Source organism: Hemiscyllium ocellatum, chromosome 3, assembly GCF_020745735.1.
Source record: "Hemiscyllium ocellatum isolate sHemOce1 chromosome 3, sHemOce1.pat.X.cur, whole genome shotgun sequence".
Classification (NCBI taxonomy): Eukaryota; Metazoa; Chordata; class Chondrichthyes; order Orectolobiformes; family Hemiscylliidae; genus Hemiscyllium; species Hemiscyllium ocellatum.
In genome coordinates, this window is record NC_083403.1 from 69,604,093 (window position 1) to 69,627,616 (window position 23,524).

Here is a 23,524-nt window from a genome sequence, read left to right on the forward strand (position 1 = left end):
TTTGACCCAACAAGTCACACTGACCCTCAGAGTCTCCCACTCAAACCCATTACTATATATTTATCCCTGACTAATGCACCAAACTTGCACACCCCTTAACACTATGGGCAATTTAGCATGGCCAATTCACCTAACCTGCATATCTTTGGATTGCAGGAGGAAACCAAAGCAAACCCACACAGACATGGGGAAAATGTGCAAACTCCACATGGACAGTCACCCAAGGCTGGAATTGAACCCGAGTCCCTAGCAGTATGAGACAGCAGTGCTAACCACTGCATCACCATGCTAGCCCATATCTTACACACTGTGTGTAGTTTTAGTCTCCTTAATTAAGGAAGGAGGTAAATATGTTGGAGGCAGTTCAGAGGAGGTTAACTACACTGATACTTGGAATAAGCAGATTGTCATATGACGAAAGATGGGACATTCTGGGCTTGTCTTCACTGGAGTTTAGAAGGTGAGGTGTGATTTGGTTGAACTTTATAGGGTCCTAAATGGGTTGCCTCGGTGAATTTGGAAAGAATATGTATTCTTGTGGGTTAGTCCAGAACTAAAGGGAACCCTTTAAAACTGGGGTCACCCTTTTAGAACAGAGATGAGTGGATTTTCTCTTCTCTTGGATTGTTCTGCCTCACAAATATTGGAGGTGCATTATGGTCATGTCAGCTAAGAGTCAACCAAATCGTTGTTGGTCAGGAGTCACATGTAGGCCTGGATGGCAGATTCCTTCTCCTAAGAGAATTTTTACTAAGTTAACAATCATTTTATTACTGTTATTAGACTTTGAATGCAGGATTTTTAAAATTTAAATTCTACAGTGGGATCTGAGGCCAGGTCCCCAGAGGAATCCTGAGTGTCTGGATAACACTTGATCCAGCAACATCAATGCCTCATAACCCCTGTCCATTTCCTCTTACTTAATATTTTTGTTGATCCTCCTTTGCAGAATTCTAAACCCTCATAACCACACAGGCTTAACTTTTTTTAAGTAATGGGACAGACCTGTTCCTTTGATCTAACGTAATCCTTGATTTCTTTTGTTAGCCGTAGTTGGAACAATTTGCCTGCTGGGTTATTGTGCATCAAAGAAATGTATTTTTGTTGTAAACTATGTATCATATCTTTAAATGTTATCTATTGTTCATCTATCATCATATCTTTAAGATATTTGCCAATCCACCATAACTAGTTTACCGAAATTGTTTTCCAGTTTCTTTGTTTAAATGCAGGATATAGTTTCTGACTGAAGTACATTATTTTCAAATTAAGATAAAATGCTAGCATATTATGATCACTCATTCTTAAAGGATCCTTTACAACAAAATTATTCACTGGCCCACTCAGAGCACATTACGAGACCTAAAATAGTTCGTTCCTAAAATGATTCATCAATGTATTGCTTTACAAAACCATCTTCTATATATTCCAAAAATTCATTCTCAAGCATCACTCCTGTTTACGTTTACCTGATCTGTATGTAGAAAGTGAGGACAGAAGATGCTGGAGTTCGGAGTTGAGAGTGTGGTGCTAGAAAAGCACAGCAGGTCAGGCAGCATCGAGGTGCAGGAGAATTGATGTTTCAATGCTCGAAACGTCGATTTTCCTGCTCCTTGGATGCTGCCTGACCAGCTGTGCTTTTCCAGCACTTATCCAATCTATATGTCAATTGAAACCCCCTAATTGCAGTATTACTCTTGTTTTACACTCTAATAATTTCCAGATTTTTACTAATTTACATGATCACATCTGTTTGGTGGCCTATAAATAAGGTAAAGTCACCATAGTCCCAGAGGACCATAGGGCTGCTTTCTCATTAGAGTCATAACTGGTAGGAGTATAACCTGAGGGTCAACATGCCTCAGGTGAGGGATGAGATTGAGAAGGTGGGATCTTAATGGTAACCTCACCCTGTGTGGGAAATAAATAAAGTTTTGTTTTGCTCCTTGCTATTTTTTAGTTTCATCCAAATTAATCCAACTTGTTTCAGTTCAGGTTAAAGCCATCACTCAATACAAGACTAATCCCACCAACTTTTTCCAGCTTTCTATCGTTCCTTAACATCATGTACCTTTGGATATTCAGTTTTATCTTGTAGCCACACTTTTGCATTGAATATCATATCATAAGTATGAATTTTTATTTGGGCTAATGAACTGTCATAGGATAAAGGTTGGAAGTCACATGACACTAGGTTATGGTCCAACAAAGGGGCAGAGCTCTGAAAGCTTGTGTTTTTAAATAAACCTGTTGGACTATAACCTGGTGTTGTGTGACTTCTGACCTTGTCCACCCCAGTCTGATACTGGCATCTCCACAACATAGAATAAAGGTGAATAAGTTCTTGCAATTCCTGACCCAAACATGAAAAACAAGACCAGGTGGTCCAGGTGAATCAGAGAAGAAGGTACCTGAGACTAGACTCATCACCAGTGGAGATGGTGATAATGATGATGGTGATGGGGATGGAGGTGGGGGTATGGGAATTTCACATGCAGCCATGCAGGGACATTCAGAAACCCACTTATATGAAAGTTAAGGACATGGAGGTGAAACCATTATATGGGCTGTAGATTCCAATGGTGTGGGACTTCAGCAAATTGCTGCATATATACAAGCAATGTAAGGAACAAGTATCAAAGAACAAGGGAGAGGTAAACCAGAGATCATTCTTGAAGGATGCACCTCATCATACTCAGCCTGACCTTTACCCAATGCATCAGTAACCTGATAAGGGACCAAAGAATAGTTCGATAAATACCAAGATCTCAAGTGAAAAACAGACATTTCATTTCTGATATTTCTTCATAAATCAATACCATGCCAAAAGTTTGACTGAAAAGTTTTACTCAGCAGCTGTATGAATATGTCGAGGCTATGAAAGAGGAGGAGGTGGGAGTAGAGGAATGCCGTCTGTCAACAAAACCAGGGCTCTGAGGCTCAGGGGATTACAGTTGTGAAAAAACCTGCACCAGTTGAGAAGGGAAAGCGCAGCTTCAGCATGGTCTAACTGTACGCTGAGTGAAGGCATTTCAGCAAATGAGTGAAAGGCAGAGACAGTGAAGACTTGGCATGGCTTGGGATGCCATTAGATCTGTAAACTGATGGATTAGGAGCTAGTGCGATGTCAGTGGCACTGAGATCACAGCAACATCAAACCACCTCTCTACCAACCCTTTTCTAATGTCACCTAGGGACTTGTGCGTCACTTGCCAGTAACCAACAAGTATATTTATTTGTTCACCGATGCCCATTACAAGAATGCAGATTGTTCAGCCTATCATGGACACAGACAGGCAAGCTGCCCTCACTGTGGGATTTGCAGTTATTGCTGGATTCCCTCAGGTACAAGGGGCCATCAACTGCATTCTTGTGCTCCACAGCATCATCTAACCAGGAATCCAAACAGGAATGGATTTCACTCACATAGCGCTGCTTCTGCCTGGCTCCTGACATAAACAGGGGTGGGTGGTGGTGATGAACAACGGTTGACTTATGCTCCTGAGTTACAGAGAATGAAGAATTCCTGGATGTCTTTTAAATATGGCAGCCAGAAGTTGAAGCTTGAAAGGTGTAACCGGGGACAATAAGAACTTCCTACCAATCTGCTTATAAACCTTAGTGTTTAACAATTACATGCATATATCATAAGCTGAAAGCCTGAGAAGATTTTAATTGTGTAAGAAAACACGACTTGACCCTGGATAGAGGGAGAACCTACTTCCACAAAGACTCAAAATTAGCAACTTTTGCCAATTCTTTCCAGGAAAATCCACCTTGAAGAACCTCACACCTTTAACATATTGTCTGAGCTGAGTTGTCACCTTTTTTTACAAAACCTTAAGTTATCTCAAGAACACAACTTAAAAGAACTTCTGGGATTTACATATTAATGGACCGAAATCTGCAAACCAGTCTAAAAGATGAAAGATTCAACAACAATCTAGGTTTGTTCAATATATCGTTTTAATTGCATGAGACTGTGACCTTTTGCTATAAATTCTGTGTCTTGTGACCCTGCCCATTGGTCACCTGTTGGACTATAATCTGGTGTTGTGTGATTTTCAACTTCATCTTGCAGAAGTTCCCCTCTTCCAAGTTCTGACAGAGGTCCCAACATCTAACAGGTTTATCCTGCTCTGCTCCCTTCACAGATGCTCCTTGACCAGCTTGATTAGTTTTTATTACTGTGCCTTCATGCCGTGCATACCAGTTAATTCACAGAACATTTAAGACTTCTGAATATATTGTTCACATAAATTTTCTTTAGCATTATAGTGGGCAGGAATTTCCTTATCTGAAAAATCTTCTCAAGGTGGGTAATGTTGGCATTCAAATGAAAACTGTTCACTTTGATCCAACAAAGACTTATTGACCTGAAATGTTAACGCTAACTTCTTCTCTCTGTTTATATACACATATGATCAGCCTTTCTATTTACTGTGGCAGGATAAGGTGTTAAGTATTTTCTACACTGGCGCCTCTGAACTCTTTTTTTCAGTTGTGTGCAGGATCCCCAGAGACAGGGTGTGTGGCTCAATTGCTGGCTTTGTAAGTGACCCATTATTAAGTTTAAAAAAATAACCCGCTGTTTGGAAATTCTCCATTAGACAGATTCTCAGCAAAATAATTAACCATTGCAATCTCAAGGCACCCAGTGACGCATTTCTTTACATGTACATTGTTATATTTCACAACAGATCAAAGTAGAATTACAAACGTTTTATTCCATGAAAAATGCTGTCCCTTAGCAAAAAATCCTGAAAGAAAATAAGCTGCATTTTATAAAGCAGCTTCTATTTCCACAGGATATCTGGAGTGTTAGCAATGAAATTTACTAACTGTTACTTAAACAGAAGTGTTAGCCAATTTACACTGAACAAAAATCACTGAAAACTTTTCCAGTAGTCTGAAACCTGCAAAAAACCCATAGTTTAACACGCTGGATCTGCAGTTTGAGGAGTCAAAATGATTGTGGAGTTATTTAGAAATTGCTGGCAGGCTATGAGTCCGGGATTCATCTCCTTATTACTGCTGGCCAGAGTATCCAGGTGTGGACACTCCTGACAGAGTGAGCAACATGCCAGGCTAGGTAAGTCTAGCCACCCCATCACAGAGGTGGGCCACTTCTACGGTTTGTCTTTCAATGCCCTTCAACAGAATCCTGATGAATAGTCTCGATCGGGGAACTTTCTAAAAATAAGTTCACAAGTTTTTATCCACGTTGGCCCTGTGCTAAGTAATGACACCCGCCATCCCTCTGGTTCTCTATAGCCCTATTGATAACCCCTAGCCCCTCCTTGTTTATTCACTTAGGTTACACATGACTAATGAGTCATATGGGAATGATGGTTGGAGACCTTTATGGTACTTAATGGGATAACCTGCTTAAAGTGAGAAATACGACTGCTGGTGTGATTCCATTGAATGCATCAATTTGCTATTGATGTACATTGTTGTTAAACAGTGAAAAAGTTGGATTTAAATAATTAAGAACTTGGAAGTTAGAACAAGAAAACTTAGTCAAATCTATCCATTGGATGGATATACATGAAGACACAGCTGGAGGATCTTGTAAGTCTATGTATGAATATTAAGTGATCTATGAATGGAAAACTTGGGAAAATCCACCTTACTCACAGGCTAATGGGGAGAAAAAGTGATGATGAACAACAATGAGTCAGGAGGAGGGGAAATCTGAAATTACGTAGATGGGATGCCACACTAAGGGTGCAAAATGAGCCTGGAGGTTGTAAAAGTGGTATTGCCAAAGAGGCCACCCAAGTCACCACCACCCAAGTATAAGCAGCCAATTCCCAATGAGAAGTAGGCATGTGGAAGTCCCAAACAAATGCCTTGCCTTTTGAATGCCTTCACGCTAAAAACTGTTGGGAAAGTATTCTATCATGATAAACCCCTCGAGGCATTACCAATGATGTCAAACACAACAAGGATAGGGATTACTGGATTGGAGTGTTCAGAGCAAAAGGAACTTGCATGTGCAGCTTTTGGGATAAATCCTGGATGAAGCCCAAAGATGGGGATAGTGGGTAGGAAACAGGACTAGAAATCTGCAGAGGACAGAATTAAATCAATGCAGAAAAGATATTTAGTCAATGAAGCAGCCACAATATTTAACATAAGTAAAGTCGCCTTAGACCCAAAGGACTATAGGGCTGCAGTCTCATTAAAGAGAGAGGTGATTGCTGGTGGTTTAACCCAGGAATCACCACACTTTAAGTGAGGGGAGAGGTTGAGAAGGAGAGTCCTTCATGTTAACCTCAGTAGGCGCTAAGTAAAGGCAGACAAATAGCACTATTGATCAACAATGGCAGTTGTGCAATAATAAGAGTTGACCTTGGTTCAGGAGATCAAGATGTAGAGCCTGTTCGGACGGAGATGAGGAATAGTAAAGTAAAGAAGACATTACAGCGTATTAGGAGGAACCAACTAACAGCCTACTACTTTACAGGCCCTGCAACAGTAACCACACAGTACGATGGAGTATACAAGATGAAATATTGGGTATTTGTAGCAAAGACACACCAATGATCATGAATGACTTTAAACATAAAATCAAAAAAATCAGATTGGCAGTAGTGTCCTAGATATAGGATTTATAGATTGCTTTGTAGGTAATTTCTTCGAACAGCATGTTCTGGAATCAACAAGAAAGCAGGTTATAGTCGACTAGATGTTGTGTGACCTGACAAGATTAATTAATGACCTCAGAGTCAAGGCAACTTTAAGTAGCAGCAACCACAATATGATTGAATTTTACACGAGTTTGAAAAGGAGAATATTGGGTCTAAGATTAGTATTTTACACTTAAATAAGGTCAATTATATGGGCACAAAAGCTGAACGAGTGAAGCAAACTGGCTTACTAAGCTAGGGAATAGACCAAATGAAACACATGGCAGATATTTAAGGGGCTATTTCAGAAAAATATATTCCTACTGCAAAGAAAACTTCGAAAGGGAGGTCCAATCATGCAGGTCAGATGACTGCGGGTAACAGCAGAGTATGACTAAAGGTCGGTTAGGAGGAAGAAACTAGATTATGAAAAGAAACTAGCTGCAAATGGATAATAAGAGTTTCTACACATACTTATCAAGAAAAAGAACAAGTATTGGTCTTCTAGCAAGTGCGAATGGGAAGTTAATATTAGAAAATAAGGAAATGGTTGGTAGAATTAACAAATATTTTGCTACTGCCTGCACTACAGGGATACAAAAATCATTCTGGTAATAGCTGTAAATTAAGAGATAGAAGGGAGAGAGGAACTTAGTAAAATTAGATTCACTAGATAGGGGTACTATGCAAACTGACAGAGCCATGGGTTGACACGTTTCCTGTTCAGATGAACTTCACCCGAGGGCCGTTATAGAGGTGGCTGAGTTAGTAGATGCATTGGCATTCATATTCCACAATCCATTCGATACAGAAAAGGGTCCATCAGATTAGAATGTAGCAAATCTAATCCACAAGGAAGGAGGTGAAAAACAAAAAAAAGTTAGCTGAACATCTAGCTGTGCACTTAGAAAAACTCAAGGTAATCAGAAAGAGTCAGCCCAGATTTGTAATGAGAAAATCATAGTTAACTAATTTATTAGACTTCTTTGAAGGAATGATGTGTCCTAAGGATAAAGGAGATTCAGTAGATGTACTGTATGTGGATTTCCAGGAATCATTTGATAAAGAGCCAAATCAAAGTTTATTGCCGAAGCTTAAAGCTCATAGTGCAGAGGGTAACATATTAGCATAAACAGATTACTGACTGGCTGGTAGAAAATAATGAATCAGCACTTATGGGTCTTAATCCGATTGGCAGGATGTGATGAGTGGAGCCCTGCAGGGATCTGTGCTGAAGCCTCAATTTTTTACAATTTATATCAATGACTTAGATAACAGAAATAAAGTCGTGGCAGCCAAATTTACAGATTTCACAAAGATAAACAGGAAAGTATGTTATGAAGAAAATATAAGGAATTTTCAGAAGGATACAGATAGGTTTAGTGAATAGCAACTTGAGCATTAGATAGCAAAACATAAACTTGTTCAATTTGACAGGTAGAATAAAAAGGCAGAGGATAACCTAAATGGAGGGTGACTGTGGAAATCTGTGTTGCAGAGGGATTTAATATTCCACTGCAGCCTAAGTCACAAGAAGTTACTATGTTGTATAGCATATAACCAAGAGGGTTAATGAGATGCAAGAGGAATTGAACATAAAAGTAATGCCTTACTTATGCAGGGCAATGTTGAGACCACATATCAAAAACTGTGTCCAGTTTTTGTCTCCTTATTTAGAGAAATATAAATGCATTGGAGGCATTTCACAGGAGGTTCACCACATTGATACATGAAATGAACTTGTTAGCTTGAGTTCATTTCCACTGAGGTTTACTTGATCGAAGTGTTTGAGATCCTGAATGGTCTAGACAAGTTAGACACGAAAAGGATATTCCCTCTTGTTAATCAGTCCAGAAGTAGGCAGCATTGTTATAAAATTAGGGATGCACCTTTTAGGACAGAGATGAGGACACCCATTTTTCTTTCAGAAGATTTTGCAATATTGGAACTCTTTACCTCAGAACGTGGTGGAGGTGGAGTCATTGAGTATTTTTAAGACAGGCATAGGTACATTATTGTTATGCAAGGGCATCATGGGTTTCAGGGGAAATATGAATGAAGACTTTGAAGTACAACCATCACGATAGCTATCCAACTGCGGCCCATCCTCCTCAGCATCATTACACACCTCCAACATCACTTTATCCCCTTGAGCATCTGCCATGACATTCCAATACCAGGCTTACATTTTTGTTTAAGATGCTTTTAAAATTTAGTTTACATAAATTTTAGAATCAAACCACTCAGTGCAAATCCACTAGTGAAATGGTTTTCATGAGCAATCATGGTCTTTACATGTTAACATCATACTTAAACACTGCGCTTTTACAGAGAATTAAATAATATATAAAAGCTATTTAAAGAATGCATTGAATAAAACACTTGATTTAGAACAAATGACAAAGTTCATGATCCTTTGTCATTTTATCATAAATCAACAGTAAATGCTGGCAGGGGTTACTTAGCAACCAATTATCCCACCAAAACAGTTTCAAACAATAGATCAAGTGCCAAAAGAAACAAAAGCCTGGATTTTCCACTGGTCAGCTGGTTGTTATTCCAGGGTAGATAGAAACTGAACATAGGAACCCTGCAGAAACTCCAGCAAGTAGACAGGCAGGAGGCTAAGAGAACACAGCAAACCAAGCAGCAACAGGAGGTGAAGAAGTCAATGTTTCGGGTAGAACCCTTCTTCAGGACAGGGGTGGGGATCTGCAAGTAAAGGGGGAGGCGGGGGCAGGGTGATGAAATGAAAACAAGTAGAGGGTATGACCTGGTTGGTCAACAGGAGTAATGAATCTGGAGCAATGGCAGGGAGAGGGAGGGGCTGGGAAGGGAGCCAGGAATGGGGAGGTTATTTGAAATTGGAGAGCTCAACGTTGAGTCCTCCAAACTGTAGTGTGCCCAGACAGAAGATTAGGTCTTGTTCCTCCAATAGGCGCTGTGGTTTGTTTTGGCAGCGGAGGAGGCCAAGGATGGTCATGTTGGAAAGGGAGCGGTTAGCGGAATTGAAATGGGAAGTCTGGTATGCCGTTGCGGGCCCGATTGAGATGCTAGGAGAACAGTTCCCTACGTTTACGCTTGATCTCCCCAATGTGGATAAGCCCACATCGGGAGCACCTGATGCAGTAAAATAATTTGGAAGAGAGGCAGGTGTACCTCTGTCTCACCTGGAAAGACTGTTTGGGGCTCACTGGCAGGTGGCATCTTTTCTGGTTGCAGGGGAAGGTTCTGGGGGTTTGATGGTGAGGGTGGTGTGAATCAAGGACTGTCAGAGGGAACGGTCCTTGTGGAAGGCAGACAGGGGTGAGGAGGGGAAGATGTCCTTGGTGGTGGAGTCTATTTGGAGTTGATGGAAGTGTTTGAGGATGATGCATTGGATGCGGAGACTGGTGGGGTGGTAGGTGAGGTCAAGGGGTCTCTGTCCTTATTACGTTGGGGGGGGGGGTTAGAGCAACAGAACGGGGAATGGGGGTGGTACGGTGGAGAGCTATCAGGATGATGGAGTGAGGAAAAGCGCATTGCTCAAAATAGGTGGGCATCTGCGATGCTTGCGAGTGGAATGTCTCCCCATCCACACAGATGCAGCAGAGACGGAGGAATTGGGAGAAAGGGACAGAGTTTTTGCAGGATACTAGGTGGGAAGGGAATAGTGAATATGTGGCAGGGTTCAGAGTGGTGTTTTCAGTGAGTCTGGGTGTGGCTGGTGTGGGGAGGAAAGAGTGATAGCATATGGTGGGTGAGGATTGGATATGTTGTGTGGGGGAGGGAATGGATGTGGTGGAAAAGGGGGATTGGGAGAGGGTGGGATAGGGGTGTGGGAAGGGGTGCGGGGGTGGTGAGGTGAAGATGGAGAAGTGGAGGGGTAAGGTGCATTGTGGGAGTGGATGGGTGAGCAGGGAGAGCTGGTGTGCTGGCTGGTTGCAGAACTCCAGGAAAGCAGCTTAGAATATTCCATTTAATGCTGGGAAATTGCCTTAAGCCTGAACTGCTCTGAAAGCCTCCATTTAAAACTGAGATCTTACAGCCTTCCAATACAAGTAAAACAGTTACACAGTGTCACTCCTCAGAAACTGTTAAACTGACCCCATACTTATCTCAGACATAGATAACTACACCTTTCCAGAGTAACACCACCAGACGTGACCCTGATCTGACACCGTTGCCCTGCTGCCCCAGACACACTTCCTCTCGCTGCAGACCAGACACCTCTTTCTACCAGCTACACCCACCCCCTCCACAACACAACAATCCTCCAATCCACCAGGCATGACCCACCACTGCTGGATCTGAACAGATTCATCCTAGATCCCTTGCCGGACCTGACCTGACCAAATCTCTTTGGACCCAATCCCTACCACACTGTTGCTCACCACCAGACCCCCACCGCTGTTGGAATCTTAACCCACCCACTATACTCCCCCTCTATCAGACAGGATTTCTCCCATGAACCCCAACCTATCCAAAACATTGTCATCTGCCACCTGGCATCCTACATGCTTATCACCTTAGCTCACCTTGCCCAGTTGGCACTCTATCTACCTGGCTCCCTCAATCCTGACTCATCTGGCATCCTAATCCCTTGCTAGCTGTCACCCTTCCCAGCTAGCATCCTATCTACTTGGCACATTGGCACTCTCCCTCACTGCACCCTATCCCAGTTTGAGGAAAGACATTCTGGCTATTGAGGGAGTGCAGCGTAGGTTCACGAGGTCAATTCCTGGAATGGAGGGATTACCTTACACTGAAAGACTGAAGCGACTGGGCTTGTATACCCTTGAGTTTAGAAGACTGAGAGGGGATCTGATTGAGACATATAAGATTATGAAAGGATTGGACACTCTGGCAGCAGGAAACATGTTTCCGCTGATGGGTGAGTGCCGAACCAGAGGACACAGCTTAAAAATACGGGGTAGACCATTTAGGACAGAGATGAGGAGAAACATCTTCACCCAGAGAGTGGTGGCTGTGTGGAATGCTCTGCCCCAGAGGGCAGTGGAGGCCCGGTCTCCCCGCAACCTAACATCCCATTTAGCTTTTGTATTCACAGTCTGATAGCAGCTGTCAGGATCTTTACATTTTAAAATATGGTGGCTGTGATCAAACTGTAAGCAAACAAGGGGTATGATTTGCCTTCCGCAGACAGTTCTGTGGTAGGAGAGAACTGTTAGAATAGAATCCCGCTCCACATTTCTTAGGATGCCTTGAACAGAATCTCCTCTCAGAAATGTGGAATAAGCTTTTGTTTTCTCAAGAAGGACTGGGGTGACAATCTGCATGAGATTTCCACAGCTCTGAAAATCCAGCCCAGTATGTTACTGCCACTGTGCTAAATTTTGCCAGTTTTTATTCAATACATTGTAACAACTTATTAACATTTTCTTGACACACTGCAGCCAACATATGATGCCAATAAGACTGAGAAAGAAGATCATTCCTTAACTTAAGGTTGCAGTCCTAAGGAAATTCACTTGGCATCATACAATGCCTTGCAACAAATCCAATGGGTTTCTCTAATTAACATTTACATCACAATTTTCTTCCAAGTATCTTCAGAGTAAAAGCCCTCAACTCAGAGAATCACAAACTCTCATCTAATTGAAGAATATACGATATGAAATGGGACTGACAAGGTAGATTTGGAAAGGATGTTTTCTCATGTGGAGCAATCCAGAAAGGGAGCGCAATGATGCTGAGACATGGAGTAGATTTAAATAGGAGGTAGATGGATTTTTAATTAGAAATGGATTGAAGTATTATGGAGGGTAGACAGGAAAGTCGAGTTGAGGCTGAGGTGAAATCAGCCATGATCGAATCAAATGGAGGAGCAAGCTATTGGGCTGAATTGCCTACTCCTGTTTCTCGTTCTCCTGTTCTTTTGATCCTATGAACTGACCTGAGTGCAAACAATTCACACTAAGAACAAAACTTTTGCCCTGATCAATAATATTCATAGATTTCACCACCTTGTACACCTTCATATTACCTCCTAAAATGACAAGCTCACATGAATCCATGTGAAATTCAAATTGCAAAATAGGGTCCAAATACAGGGGCAGGTCGCTCAATATCACTAATCTGTGCCCATTAATTCTGATATGGTCAACACTCTTAGCAAATACCAGCCACAGCTCAGATAATGTGACACTTACTACCAAGTCTCAAAGATCTGGGATCATGTTCCACTCTACAAACTGGAGCTCAATAATTAAGACTGACATTGCAACAAGGGAGCAGTGCAATATCAGAGATGTCGTCTTTCAAATGAGAAATGAAATTGCAACCATCTGGCTACTTAGATGGAAAAATCCAAGGACACTATATTGAACGGGAGTTAGCCCCAGTATCCTAAACAATGATTATCCTTCAAACATCACAGAAAGAAAATGACTTGGTTGCTATCACAGTGTTGTTTGTGGGAGTTTGCTATAAACAATGGGGCTCCCACAATTCCTACTCTACAAATTGGATTATATTTTAAAAAGTACTTGATTGGCTGAAAAGTGTTTTGAGATGATTTGTGTTGCAAATAGTGCTGTACAAATGCTCATGTTGTTCTCCTTTTCACCTGGACTGCCTGCTGATTTGCAGGAGAGCTGAGTTCAGCCAGTGTTACCTCTGCTGAGACTCTCAGTAGGAGGCCCAATTCTTCTTAACACCAGCACTGTTCAAAGCCAGACTGCATCTCTCAAAAGGGACTTGCATTCTGGCAGGAGCAGGCAGTGTCACTGTGTGCAGGCCAAGGAGAACACAATTAATGAGCAACAAGGTAGGAGCATATTCCAGAATTCCACACTGCCTGCCTTTGAGGAGATGGGACAAAGGAGAAAGATTTTCCAAACTGTGTGAAAATTATGTTAATTTCTGTAGTAGTCAATGGCAAAAGTCACAACGCAAGTGACTTTTTTTTACAGAAACCTTGAAGCCAAGAGGAAATCCTTCTTTAAACAATTCTGGAAACCACCAAATGCTACACTCACAGTGAGCAAATAAAAAAAATCAATCAGCAACCAAAATGAAATGTTTTGATGATCCCTTTACATTCAGCAGACACTCCTGCTACTGAACACAGGTTCAGCCAAGGTGAGGTTTGGAGATGGCAGTAGCTGGAATGTTAAGCTCCAGAATGGGAGAGTTGGCATCAAATCACTGTTACATGCTTACTGCCACTATAATTTGTCCATTTTATGCATATCAGTTGCACTCAGTAACACTTCCAACTTCTGGTGCTATTTTGGACCAGTTATACACTATGGAACCCAATTTTGCAAGTGCAGGAAATCTAGTGTCGTTCATTTATAATTAAACCAAATATGGTAGTGATGGCAACACAGTATTGCTACTGCAATATGTGGAAGTTGCTGAATATGAAAATGTCTTCCAGAGTGAAGACATCCATAGTTAGGGTGTGCAGCTCAAGGCAATTTGAAGCTGAGTAAAGAAACTGGAGTCTGAACTGCAGACATTGTGGCCCATCAGGGAAGAAGGAAGCTACCCGAATGCTTTTCTCTAGAGGGTGCTTACACCCTTCTAAGTAATTCAAGATTCATCTGTGATCAGGGATATGAACGTGTAACTTCAGGTGATGCAAGTATGAGGCCCCTCCAATTGTCCAATGTTCATGCAAGTGGTGTAGACCAGAGTGTGACTGCAGGGAAAATGAGCAAACTTATCACAGCAACTTGATACAGCGAGTCATAGAGCTTTACAGCATGGAAACAGACCCTTCCGTCAACTCGTCCTAAACTAATCTAATCCCACTTGCCAGCATTTTCAAAAATTCATTCATAGGATGAGAGCGTCGCTTGTTAGGCCAGCATGTATTGCTCATCCCTAATTTCCCATAGGACAATTAAGAGTCAGCCACATTGTTATGGGTCTGGAGTCAGATGTAGGCCAAAGCAAATGGTTTTTACAACAATGGTTTCATGGTCATCATTACTCCTAATTCCAGATTTTTTTAAAATTCAAATTCCACCATCTGCTGTGCAGGATTCAAACCCAGTCCCAGAATATTATCTGTGTGCCTGGATTAACAGTCCAACAATAATACCACTAGGCTATTACCTCCATTTGGCCCACATCCCTCTCAACCCTTCCCATTCATATACCTATTCAGATGTCTTTTAAATGTTATAATTGTACCACCCTCTACCACTTCCTCTTGTAGCTCATTCCATACATGCGCCACCCTCTGCATGAAAACGTTGCTCATTAGGTCTCTTTTAAATCTTTCCCCTCTCACCTTAAACCTATGCCCTCGAGTTTTGGAGAAAAGACCTTCACTAGTCAACCTATCCATGCCCCTAATGATTTTATGAACTTCTATAAGGTCACATCTCAGCCTCCGATGCTCTAGGGAAAATAGCCCCAGTCTATTTGGCCTCTCCCTATAGCTCAAACCCAACTCATGAAAGATCACCACCAATGCCTCGACAATCTTCTCAACTATTGCCTTCAGAACTCTCGTAGGAGGCCATACAGTCTGGGGGTCTTATCAACCTTCAGACTTTTCAGCTTGCCCATCACCTTCTCCTAAGACATCACAATCGGCTACTTAATCAGATAAGAAGCCATTATGTTGGAGGTAGTATCTTACCTTGGATAGAGGATTGGCTAATTAACAGAAATCAGAGTGTTGACACAAGAGGGGCATTTTCATGATGACAGCCTGTAACTAGTGGAATACCACAGGTGTCGCTTTTGGGGAAACAATTATTTACAATATATATTAATCACTTAGACGAAGAAAGTGAATGTCCTCCAAGAAAGTTTGCAATATCACAAAAATAGGGAGAGGGGAAGGCAAGTGATGAGGATGACACAGAGAGTCTACAGAGGGATTCAGATATGATTAAAGAGTAGACAAAAATTTGGCAAACGGAATATAATGTGTGAAAACATGAGGCCATACACTTTTGCAGGAGGTGCTGAATATTTAATGACAGAAAGACTGCAGAAAGCTGTAGAACAGAGGAATTTGACAGCATTAATCACAAAAAGATAGCATTCATAACAACAAATGCTGGAGATCATAGTGGGTCAGACAGCATCCATGGAGAGACAACAAGCTAACATTTCAAGTCTAAATGACTCTTCATCGCAGTTCTGATGAAGAGTCATCTAGGCTGGAAATGTTAGCTTCTCTCTCTCTCTCTCTCTCTCTCCATGGATGCTGTCTGACATGCTATGATCTCCAGCATTCATTACTTTCAGTACAGATTCCAGCATCTACAGTAATTTGTTTCTAAGATAGCAATCAATTTCAGGAGGTAATAGGGAAGGCCAATGGAATTTTGGCTTTTATTTCAAAGGAAATGGAGTATAAAAGGGATCTACATAAGACACTGGTCAGACCCCCACTGGAAATTATACATTACCATTGGAGGCAGTGAAGAGCAGGTATGGAGGGTCTGTCTCATGTGGATTAACTTGGGCCTGTGCTCACTGCTATTTAGAAGAATGAGGGGTGATCTTGTTGAAACATATAAGATTCTAAAGGAACTTGATTGGCTAGTTTTGAAAAAGTTGCCTCTATATGTGGGAAAGTCTATGACCAAAAGGGCATATTCTCAAATATAATGGGATAGATAAGGAGGAATTTCTTCTCTAAGAAGGTAGTGAATTTGTGGAATTATACACCACAGAATATTAAGACTAGGTCATTAAGTATATTCAAGGCTGAGATAGAGAGATTATTAATCAGTGAAGCAATCAAGAGTTCTGAAGAAAGTGGAGTTGAGGATGATCAGATCATCCATGATCTCGTTGAACAGCAAAGTAGACTTAATGGGCTGACTCGCCTGTTTCTCCTCCTATGCCTTATGGTCACAGCACCAGTATTTTACATGCTTCAAGAGGGTGACATTTATCATCAAGCCTTCAATTATTTTTTGCCTAGTATTTTAGGAGTACCAACAGATAGATGAAAAAATATATAAACAATATAAATAGAAAATGGGCAATTGTTTTGCTAATTAGGTTAAATTAGATAGAATTTAAATGATATCAACACTGTGATTATTCATCAAACTGTTCTAATTCCTTGGTACACTCAAAGTACTGTGCTTTGAATTTTCATTGCATCTGTGCATTTCTCAACAAAGTTAACTGAGCTTTCTATTTTAGTTTTTGTTTGTTTGAACTCCTGTCTATAACTTTTAAACTAGAAAATTGATTTTGTTCATTGAGTTAGATTCTGTTCTTTATTTCTTAGGTTTGCTGCAATGCATAACAATAGTCACTTCCATTATCCAAACAAGATATTCAATATTCCACCTCAAATAAATGTGCAGTGGTGATATCCCATCACAAAGTGAGGTCCTACAGAAGTAGAAGTTGTTACATATCTGTGGGTTCTTTGATTGAATAGCTACTCTTCCTCACATCCTATCCACACCCTACTCTTTATACAGTCATAGAGAGCATAAACAAAGACTCTTCTGCCCATCCTGTCTGTTCCAGTCAAAAACAACCAGCTAACTATTCTAATCCAATTTTTCAGAACTTGGCATGTAACCTTGTATGCCTTGACATCACAAGTGCATATCTAAATACTTCTTAAATGTTACTGAGGGGTTCTGCCTTCACCACCCTTCTAGGCAATGAGTTCCAGATTCCCAACATCCTCTGGCTGAAAAAGTATTTCTCACACCTCCTGTAAGCCTTTTGACCTTTAGCTTAAATTTACAACCCCTGGTCATTGAGCCCTCCATCGAGACAAAGTTTCTTCCTGTCTACCCTAACTATACCCATAATAATTGTATAATTCTTAATCATGTCGTTTTCCGCCCCACCACCTCCCACCCCCAATCTCTTCTCTACTCCAAGAATAACCACTGTCTGTCCAACCTCTCATCAAATTCTCCAGCCTAGGAAACATCACGGTAAATCTCCCCTGCCTCCTCCCAGTGCTAATACATCCTTGCTGTAATGTGAATTCCAGAACTGCACACGAAACTCCTGCTGTAGCCGAACCATTGTTTTATAGTACTAACATCACTGCTCTTCAAACTCTATGCCTTGACTAATAACGTTACACCATATACCTTCTTAACAACTTTACATATCTCTCCTAATTTCCTAAAGGACTAGTTTAATGGGCAGGGCGAAAGTGAGGACTGCAGATGCTGGAGATCAGAGTCAAGATTAGCGTGGTGCTGGAAAGCATAGCAAGTCAGGCAGCATCCAAGGAGTAGGAAAATCCTGCTCCAGACTTTCCTGCTCCTTGGATGCTGCCTGACCTGCTGTGCTTTTCCAGCATCACTCTAATCTTGACTCTAGTTTAATGCACACCATAAAGCTTCCCAGGATCCTAACTTTCATCATGTGTTCCTTTGCCTTGCCTGTCCTGCCCAAGTGCATCACCTTGCATTTACCTTTTTCTATAACCCAGTCTGCAAATAGAGTCATAGAGTTATATGTTTTCTCTTTAAGAGATTGTGGAAGTCCTTTTTGAAAGTTATGACTGAATCTGCTTCTATCGATCTGTCATGTATACCAGATTGTAATTGGCTTTGGAAACATTTTCCTCATATTGCATCTGATTAATTTACCAGTATTTTAATGTCCTCTGATTACCAGCACTCTGCCAATGGCAAGTTTGTTCTTATTTATTCTAGCCATGCTTTTGAACACTTGTATCAATCACCTCTTAACCTCTGTTCCATGTAAAATATCTCTAATTTCTGTACTCATTATAAACAACTGAAGTCATCTATGTCTGCTAAATGTTCCTGCACCACTTCAAAAATCTACATCCTTTCGAAAGTATGGTGCCCAGAATTGACCACAACATTCTGGATGGGGGCTAGCCAGTGTTTTATGAAGGTTCCGCACAACTTCCATACTTTTGATTCAGTTACTATTAATACAGCCAAGTAGCTCATATGCCTTCTAGCCTTTGACTGTTTGTCCATGCACCATCCGCTCTGTACCTACAAACCTTTCAATTTCTTAACGTGCTCAGACACCGGAATTTAGGTGAAGTTGGCAAAAGCCTTCACAGAATAAATATGTGCAACTGCAACAGCAACTTTCATTTAAACAGGGTCTTTAGTTTAATGTGTTCCCAAGACACCGCAGAAGAATATAATCAGACAAATATATCACGGAAAATAACAGCTACCAGGGAGGCAACTTGTTCAAATAATGTATATAAACTGCTCAAAAAGCCACTGTTTCAGTCTGTCTTTCGTAACGGACTATGAAGAACCAACAGTTAAAAATGACAAAAATCAAAAACTTAGGTTTAATCTGGTATAAATTGAATATCATATCATTTCATCTGCTTTTACATGTGCATCACATCACAGGAGAGAAATCCGTTTAAAACGTTTCCTATGCATTCAGTTATTACCCCTCCCCCCATTTCCTCTTATGATCTTTCCCCGACCCTTAAGAAGCAGAATCATCAAATGTAAGATCAGTTAAAAATAAATCACACTGCCATCCAGCCCATCAACCCTTCTCTAGCTTGGTTTTTAAATTTAGAAGACAAAATCCTGCAAACAGTCGACTAACTTACTTGTTTTTCTCATTATCTCGACATAACTTTAGCTCAAACAGTACTTCGTTGCATCAGGAAGTTGCGGTGCCTGGGGTAACTTACAAACCCTTTAGACAGGAACTCCGATTTCAGTCACACACTGCAATCGGCACATTTCTCAGACACACATAACGCAATTTCTGCTGTTTGGAATGAAGACAGCATCGCATTTTACACCCACGGTTATTAAACTACAGTTTGTCAAACGCAGGCTTTACCTGGCTTTAAAGATTAGTGACACAATGCAGACAGAAGAGAAAACACTTCGCCATGTGTGCGGATGACTGATAACATCTTCTCCAATGGCAAATTGACACAGTTTGACAACAGAATAATAAAGGGAAAATGGTACAGCCTTTTAAAGTTAAAAACCCATTGCATTCAATGCAAAACTAATGAACAGATCTTTTTTTGAGTTTGGATACAGAAAAGAGGCAGAAGAATCACAGATTATTTTTGTTCCGACCTAATAAATAAATTCTGAGAAAGTTCAATTTCCCACAGGAAATGGGTGAGGGGAAAGAGTCATATGTGGTCCAGTACAAGAGGATTTCAATTTTCCTCTCTACTTCCAATTCCAGTCACACATGCTGGGTTGCTTGCCCCTTCCAAGCGTTGTGTGCACATACAGATTGTGTTCCTGTCTGGTTTCTCTGGGTAACACTTCCAACCAGGACTCACCAGAATGGAATCTGCGTAGCATTAATGTCATAATCTGATAACAGGTATTTTAATAGACATCTCTTCTTCTTCCAAAATGGATCCAAACACCTCCCATTTGAGGCCTCGTTTTTCATAGAATCCCTTAAGTGTGGAAAAAGGTCATTTGGACCAACAAATCCACACCAACCCTCCAAAAATTAACCCATCCGGACCCATTCCCCTACCCTATTAGTCTACATTTCCTAGGAGAAAGTGGGGGCTGCAGTTTTTAGAGCTTCTTCAAGGAAGGCATCCTTGCAAGAGGATTCGCAGTAGGTTAAAATCTTCTAGGAGAAAGTGAGGGCTGCAGTCTAGACTACAGACCAGGTCTAGTCTACATTTGGCGGCACGGTGGCACAGTGGTTAGCACTGCTGCCTCACAGCGCCTGTAGACCCGGGTTCAATTCCCGACTCAGGCGACTGACTGTGTGGAGTTTACACGTTCTCCCCGTGTCTGCGTGGGTTTCCTCCGGGTGCTCCGGTTTCCTCCCACAGTCACAAAGATGTGCGGGTCAGGTGAATTGGCCATGCTAAATTGCCCATAGTGTTAGGTAAGGGTAATGTAGGGGTATGGGTGGGTTACGCTTCGGCGGGTCGGTGTGGACTTGTTGGGCCGAAGGGCCTGTTTCCACACTGTAAGTCTAATCTAATCTAATCTAATCTAATCCCTGAACACAATGGGCAATTTAGTATGGCCAATTCGCCTAACCTGCACATCACTGGATTGTGGGAGGAAACCGAAGCACCCAGAAGAAACCGATGCAGACGTGGGGAGAATGCGCAAACTCCACACAGGCAGTCACCCAAGACTGGAATCAAACCTGAGTCTCTGGCGCTGTGACGCAGCAGTGCTAACCACTGAGCCACTGTGCGTTTAACCAGAGATCTTCAAAGATGTTGACCACACTGTTCCCATCACATGGACATTGGCTGTCTTCCTCAGTTTGTAAAAGGTTCTGAAAGAGTTAATGTTGCAGTTCCTTTAGTTTCACCAATTTGATGATGTCAGAAAGTCTTTGGTGGAGAAACAATATGTCTTACAGGAAGTCTTGATGGAGACAGGTGTAAAGTATCTGGCTCCTAACTGTTGTAATTATACTTAACTAGTTCATGTTACATATTAATTGTATCTACTGCTGTCATACAATGAAGTATGCCATAATATGTAAGATGCGCCTCTTCTTGTTATGACTCTCATGCGATCTGTGCTCCACCACTGGTAATTGGACAGGCCCATGGACTAAACGCAGAGAGAAAGGAGGATTGGTGACAGTGAACTATCTCAGCCACAACCATCAGTGGACAAGCAGGAGGCTGAAAGAACATAGCAAGCCAGGCAGCATCAGGAGATGGAGAAATCAATGTAACTAGAGATATGACATGCTACCAGAGCTAGCAGCTGTAAAAATGAAAGACTCCATTCGTGCTGTAAAAGATCAATTCTGTTTATTTCCGGTGTAGAAAAAAGATTCCTAATACAAGACGTGGAACAGGAATTATGATAGTTTCACAGAGCTTGTGTAAGCCTTGTCCCATTGTTACCCCACTTCGTAGAGGAGAATCCTACACAAAAGAATCCATTTTACCTCCCTCAAACTACTGAAAACATTGAGAGTGGATACTTAGAGTGGGCAGACTTACCTGCCAGGACCTGTTCCAAATTTTAAGCACTACTGAACAGGAAGCAAGGACCCACCCAATGATGGTAAAGTCCTTCCTCACAACTACAGTCAGAACTTAATGACAGCCTCATCATCAAATTACAATTTTAATAAGCAGTCACTGTCACTTTCTCACCAGATAAAGACAGCTCTCCAGATGTAAATAAACTCGTAGAGGCTAAAAATATATCTTTCTTTTACTTCTGTGTAGGGAGTAGGAAAAACATAGACCAATCATGCAGTGGATCCACCAGACCTGAAATGTAGGACCTCTACGAGATGGCCCCAGAAACAGATCACAAGACACTTCCAGCATTGGTTGTTGGTCATCAATTGGGTAGGTGGTCAGTGGAATTTAAATGGGTGTAGTCTTGCAGACGGTGTGCTTCCAACACACTGCCCACCAGCTAAAAACCTCCCTGCAGTAAAATCAGGAGCAATGTGCTTCAACAAAATGTCTATTTATGTAACATGTTAATATAACAAAATAGCTAAACAACATTACAAACAAAATTCTGACTTTCAGCAGCAAGGAGATATGAGGACAAGTGATCAAAAGGTCAGAGTAGAGTAAGTATTAAGCGTGTCTCAAAATGGATTGAGAGTGGAGATTTAAAGATTTCCAGGTTTTGCAGTCAGAGCCACTGAAGTGACGTCAAATAATGGCAGTTCAAATCCGAATTCCATACACAACAGAATTGGTTGTAAGACTTGCCCGAAATGTCGAATCACCTGTTCCTTGGATGCTGCCTGACCTGCTGCGCCTTTCCAGCAACATATTTTCAGCTCTGATCTCCAGCATCTGCAGACCTCACTTTCTCATTGGAGAAGATTACAGACTAACTGGGGGGCTTGGAAACAGGGGTGAGAATTTTTAAAACAAGGTGTATGGATCCAGAGTCAATATACATCAGTCAATCCAATGTTGATGGATCAATGGGACTTGTTGAAAAGTCAGACATGATTGACATCATCCTTTTCTTTGCTTGCAAATAAAAAGAATCGAAGAACATTTTCATGTTAGCAATATTCCTGTAGTGAATGAATACATGAACTTGTGTTTGTAAAGCCTCTATCACTAACTGAAACCACCCTAAAATGCTTTATAGCCAAATAGTACTTTTAAAGTTACTATTGTAATAATGCATAACTTCACACATTGAGTGAAATAATTTTTATTGTATCATTAAAATTGGAATATGTCTGCATCATCACTGACAATTGCACATGTATCTGACAAAATAAAATAAATTGTATAAACCAAAACAGGCAAATATTAAGGAGTTGTCTAAATTTATAGTCACTAACGCAACCAGCTACAAAAGTAATGAACAAATATGTTGTTGACGGACTGAATTACACACTTTGACTACCATCTGTGTTTGGCATGAAATTGTCAGAAACATATGTTTTTTACAGGAAACAGTTTAAGCACATTAACCAGTTCATTTTTGTGATTTCTAATATTGGATTTAAAAATAAAACTAAAACTGCATTAAATATTTCTATCAGTGACTATGGCAAGTTTTAAATAACCTTATTCAAATAATGCTGTAATCCTGAAAAGCAAAATAAAACTAGAGGGACAATTTATCGTGGATCAAGAATTGGGAGTCCAGATTGGGTAATAACACTTAAACATCTGGCTCTCAATGATAGACTTCCCATCCAACCAACAGGCATAAGATCATCCATCAATGGACATGTTGGAATTAGAAATGTTGAGAATGATGATAGTTAAGTCATTGCAAGTGGTCCATGGAGATAGTCCTTGAAACAATAAGTAAGGGTTAGAAGAGTTTGCCAGTTAGAGTCACAGAGTCATAGAGATGTACAGCATGGAAACAGATCCTTTGGTTCAACTCGTCCATGCCGACCAGATATCCGAACCCAATCTAGTCCTACTTGGCAGCACTCGGCCCACATCCCTCTAAACCCTTCCTATTCATATACCTGTCCAGATGCCTTTTAAATCAACC

General features: G+C 41.1%; 1 protein-coding gene across 1 annotated transcript in view; it reads right to left on the reverse strand.

Moving 5' to 3' along the window:
* The window catches only part of cep85l (centrosomal protein 85, like), a 289,277-nt gene extending 270,047 nt beyond the window's left edge, over window positions 1-19,230 (reverse strand). The window contains exon 1 of the mRNA XM_060850775.1: window positions 19,162-19,230. Coding sequence (XP_060706758.1) covers window positions 19,162-19,174 — 13 coding nt within the window. The 5' untranslated portion in view covers window positions 19,175-19,230. The remainder of the gene's footprint in view (window positions 1-19,161) is intronic.
* Window positions 19,231-23,524: the final 4,294 nt, after the last annotated feature.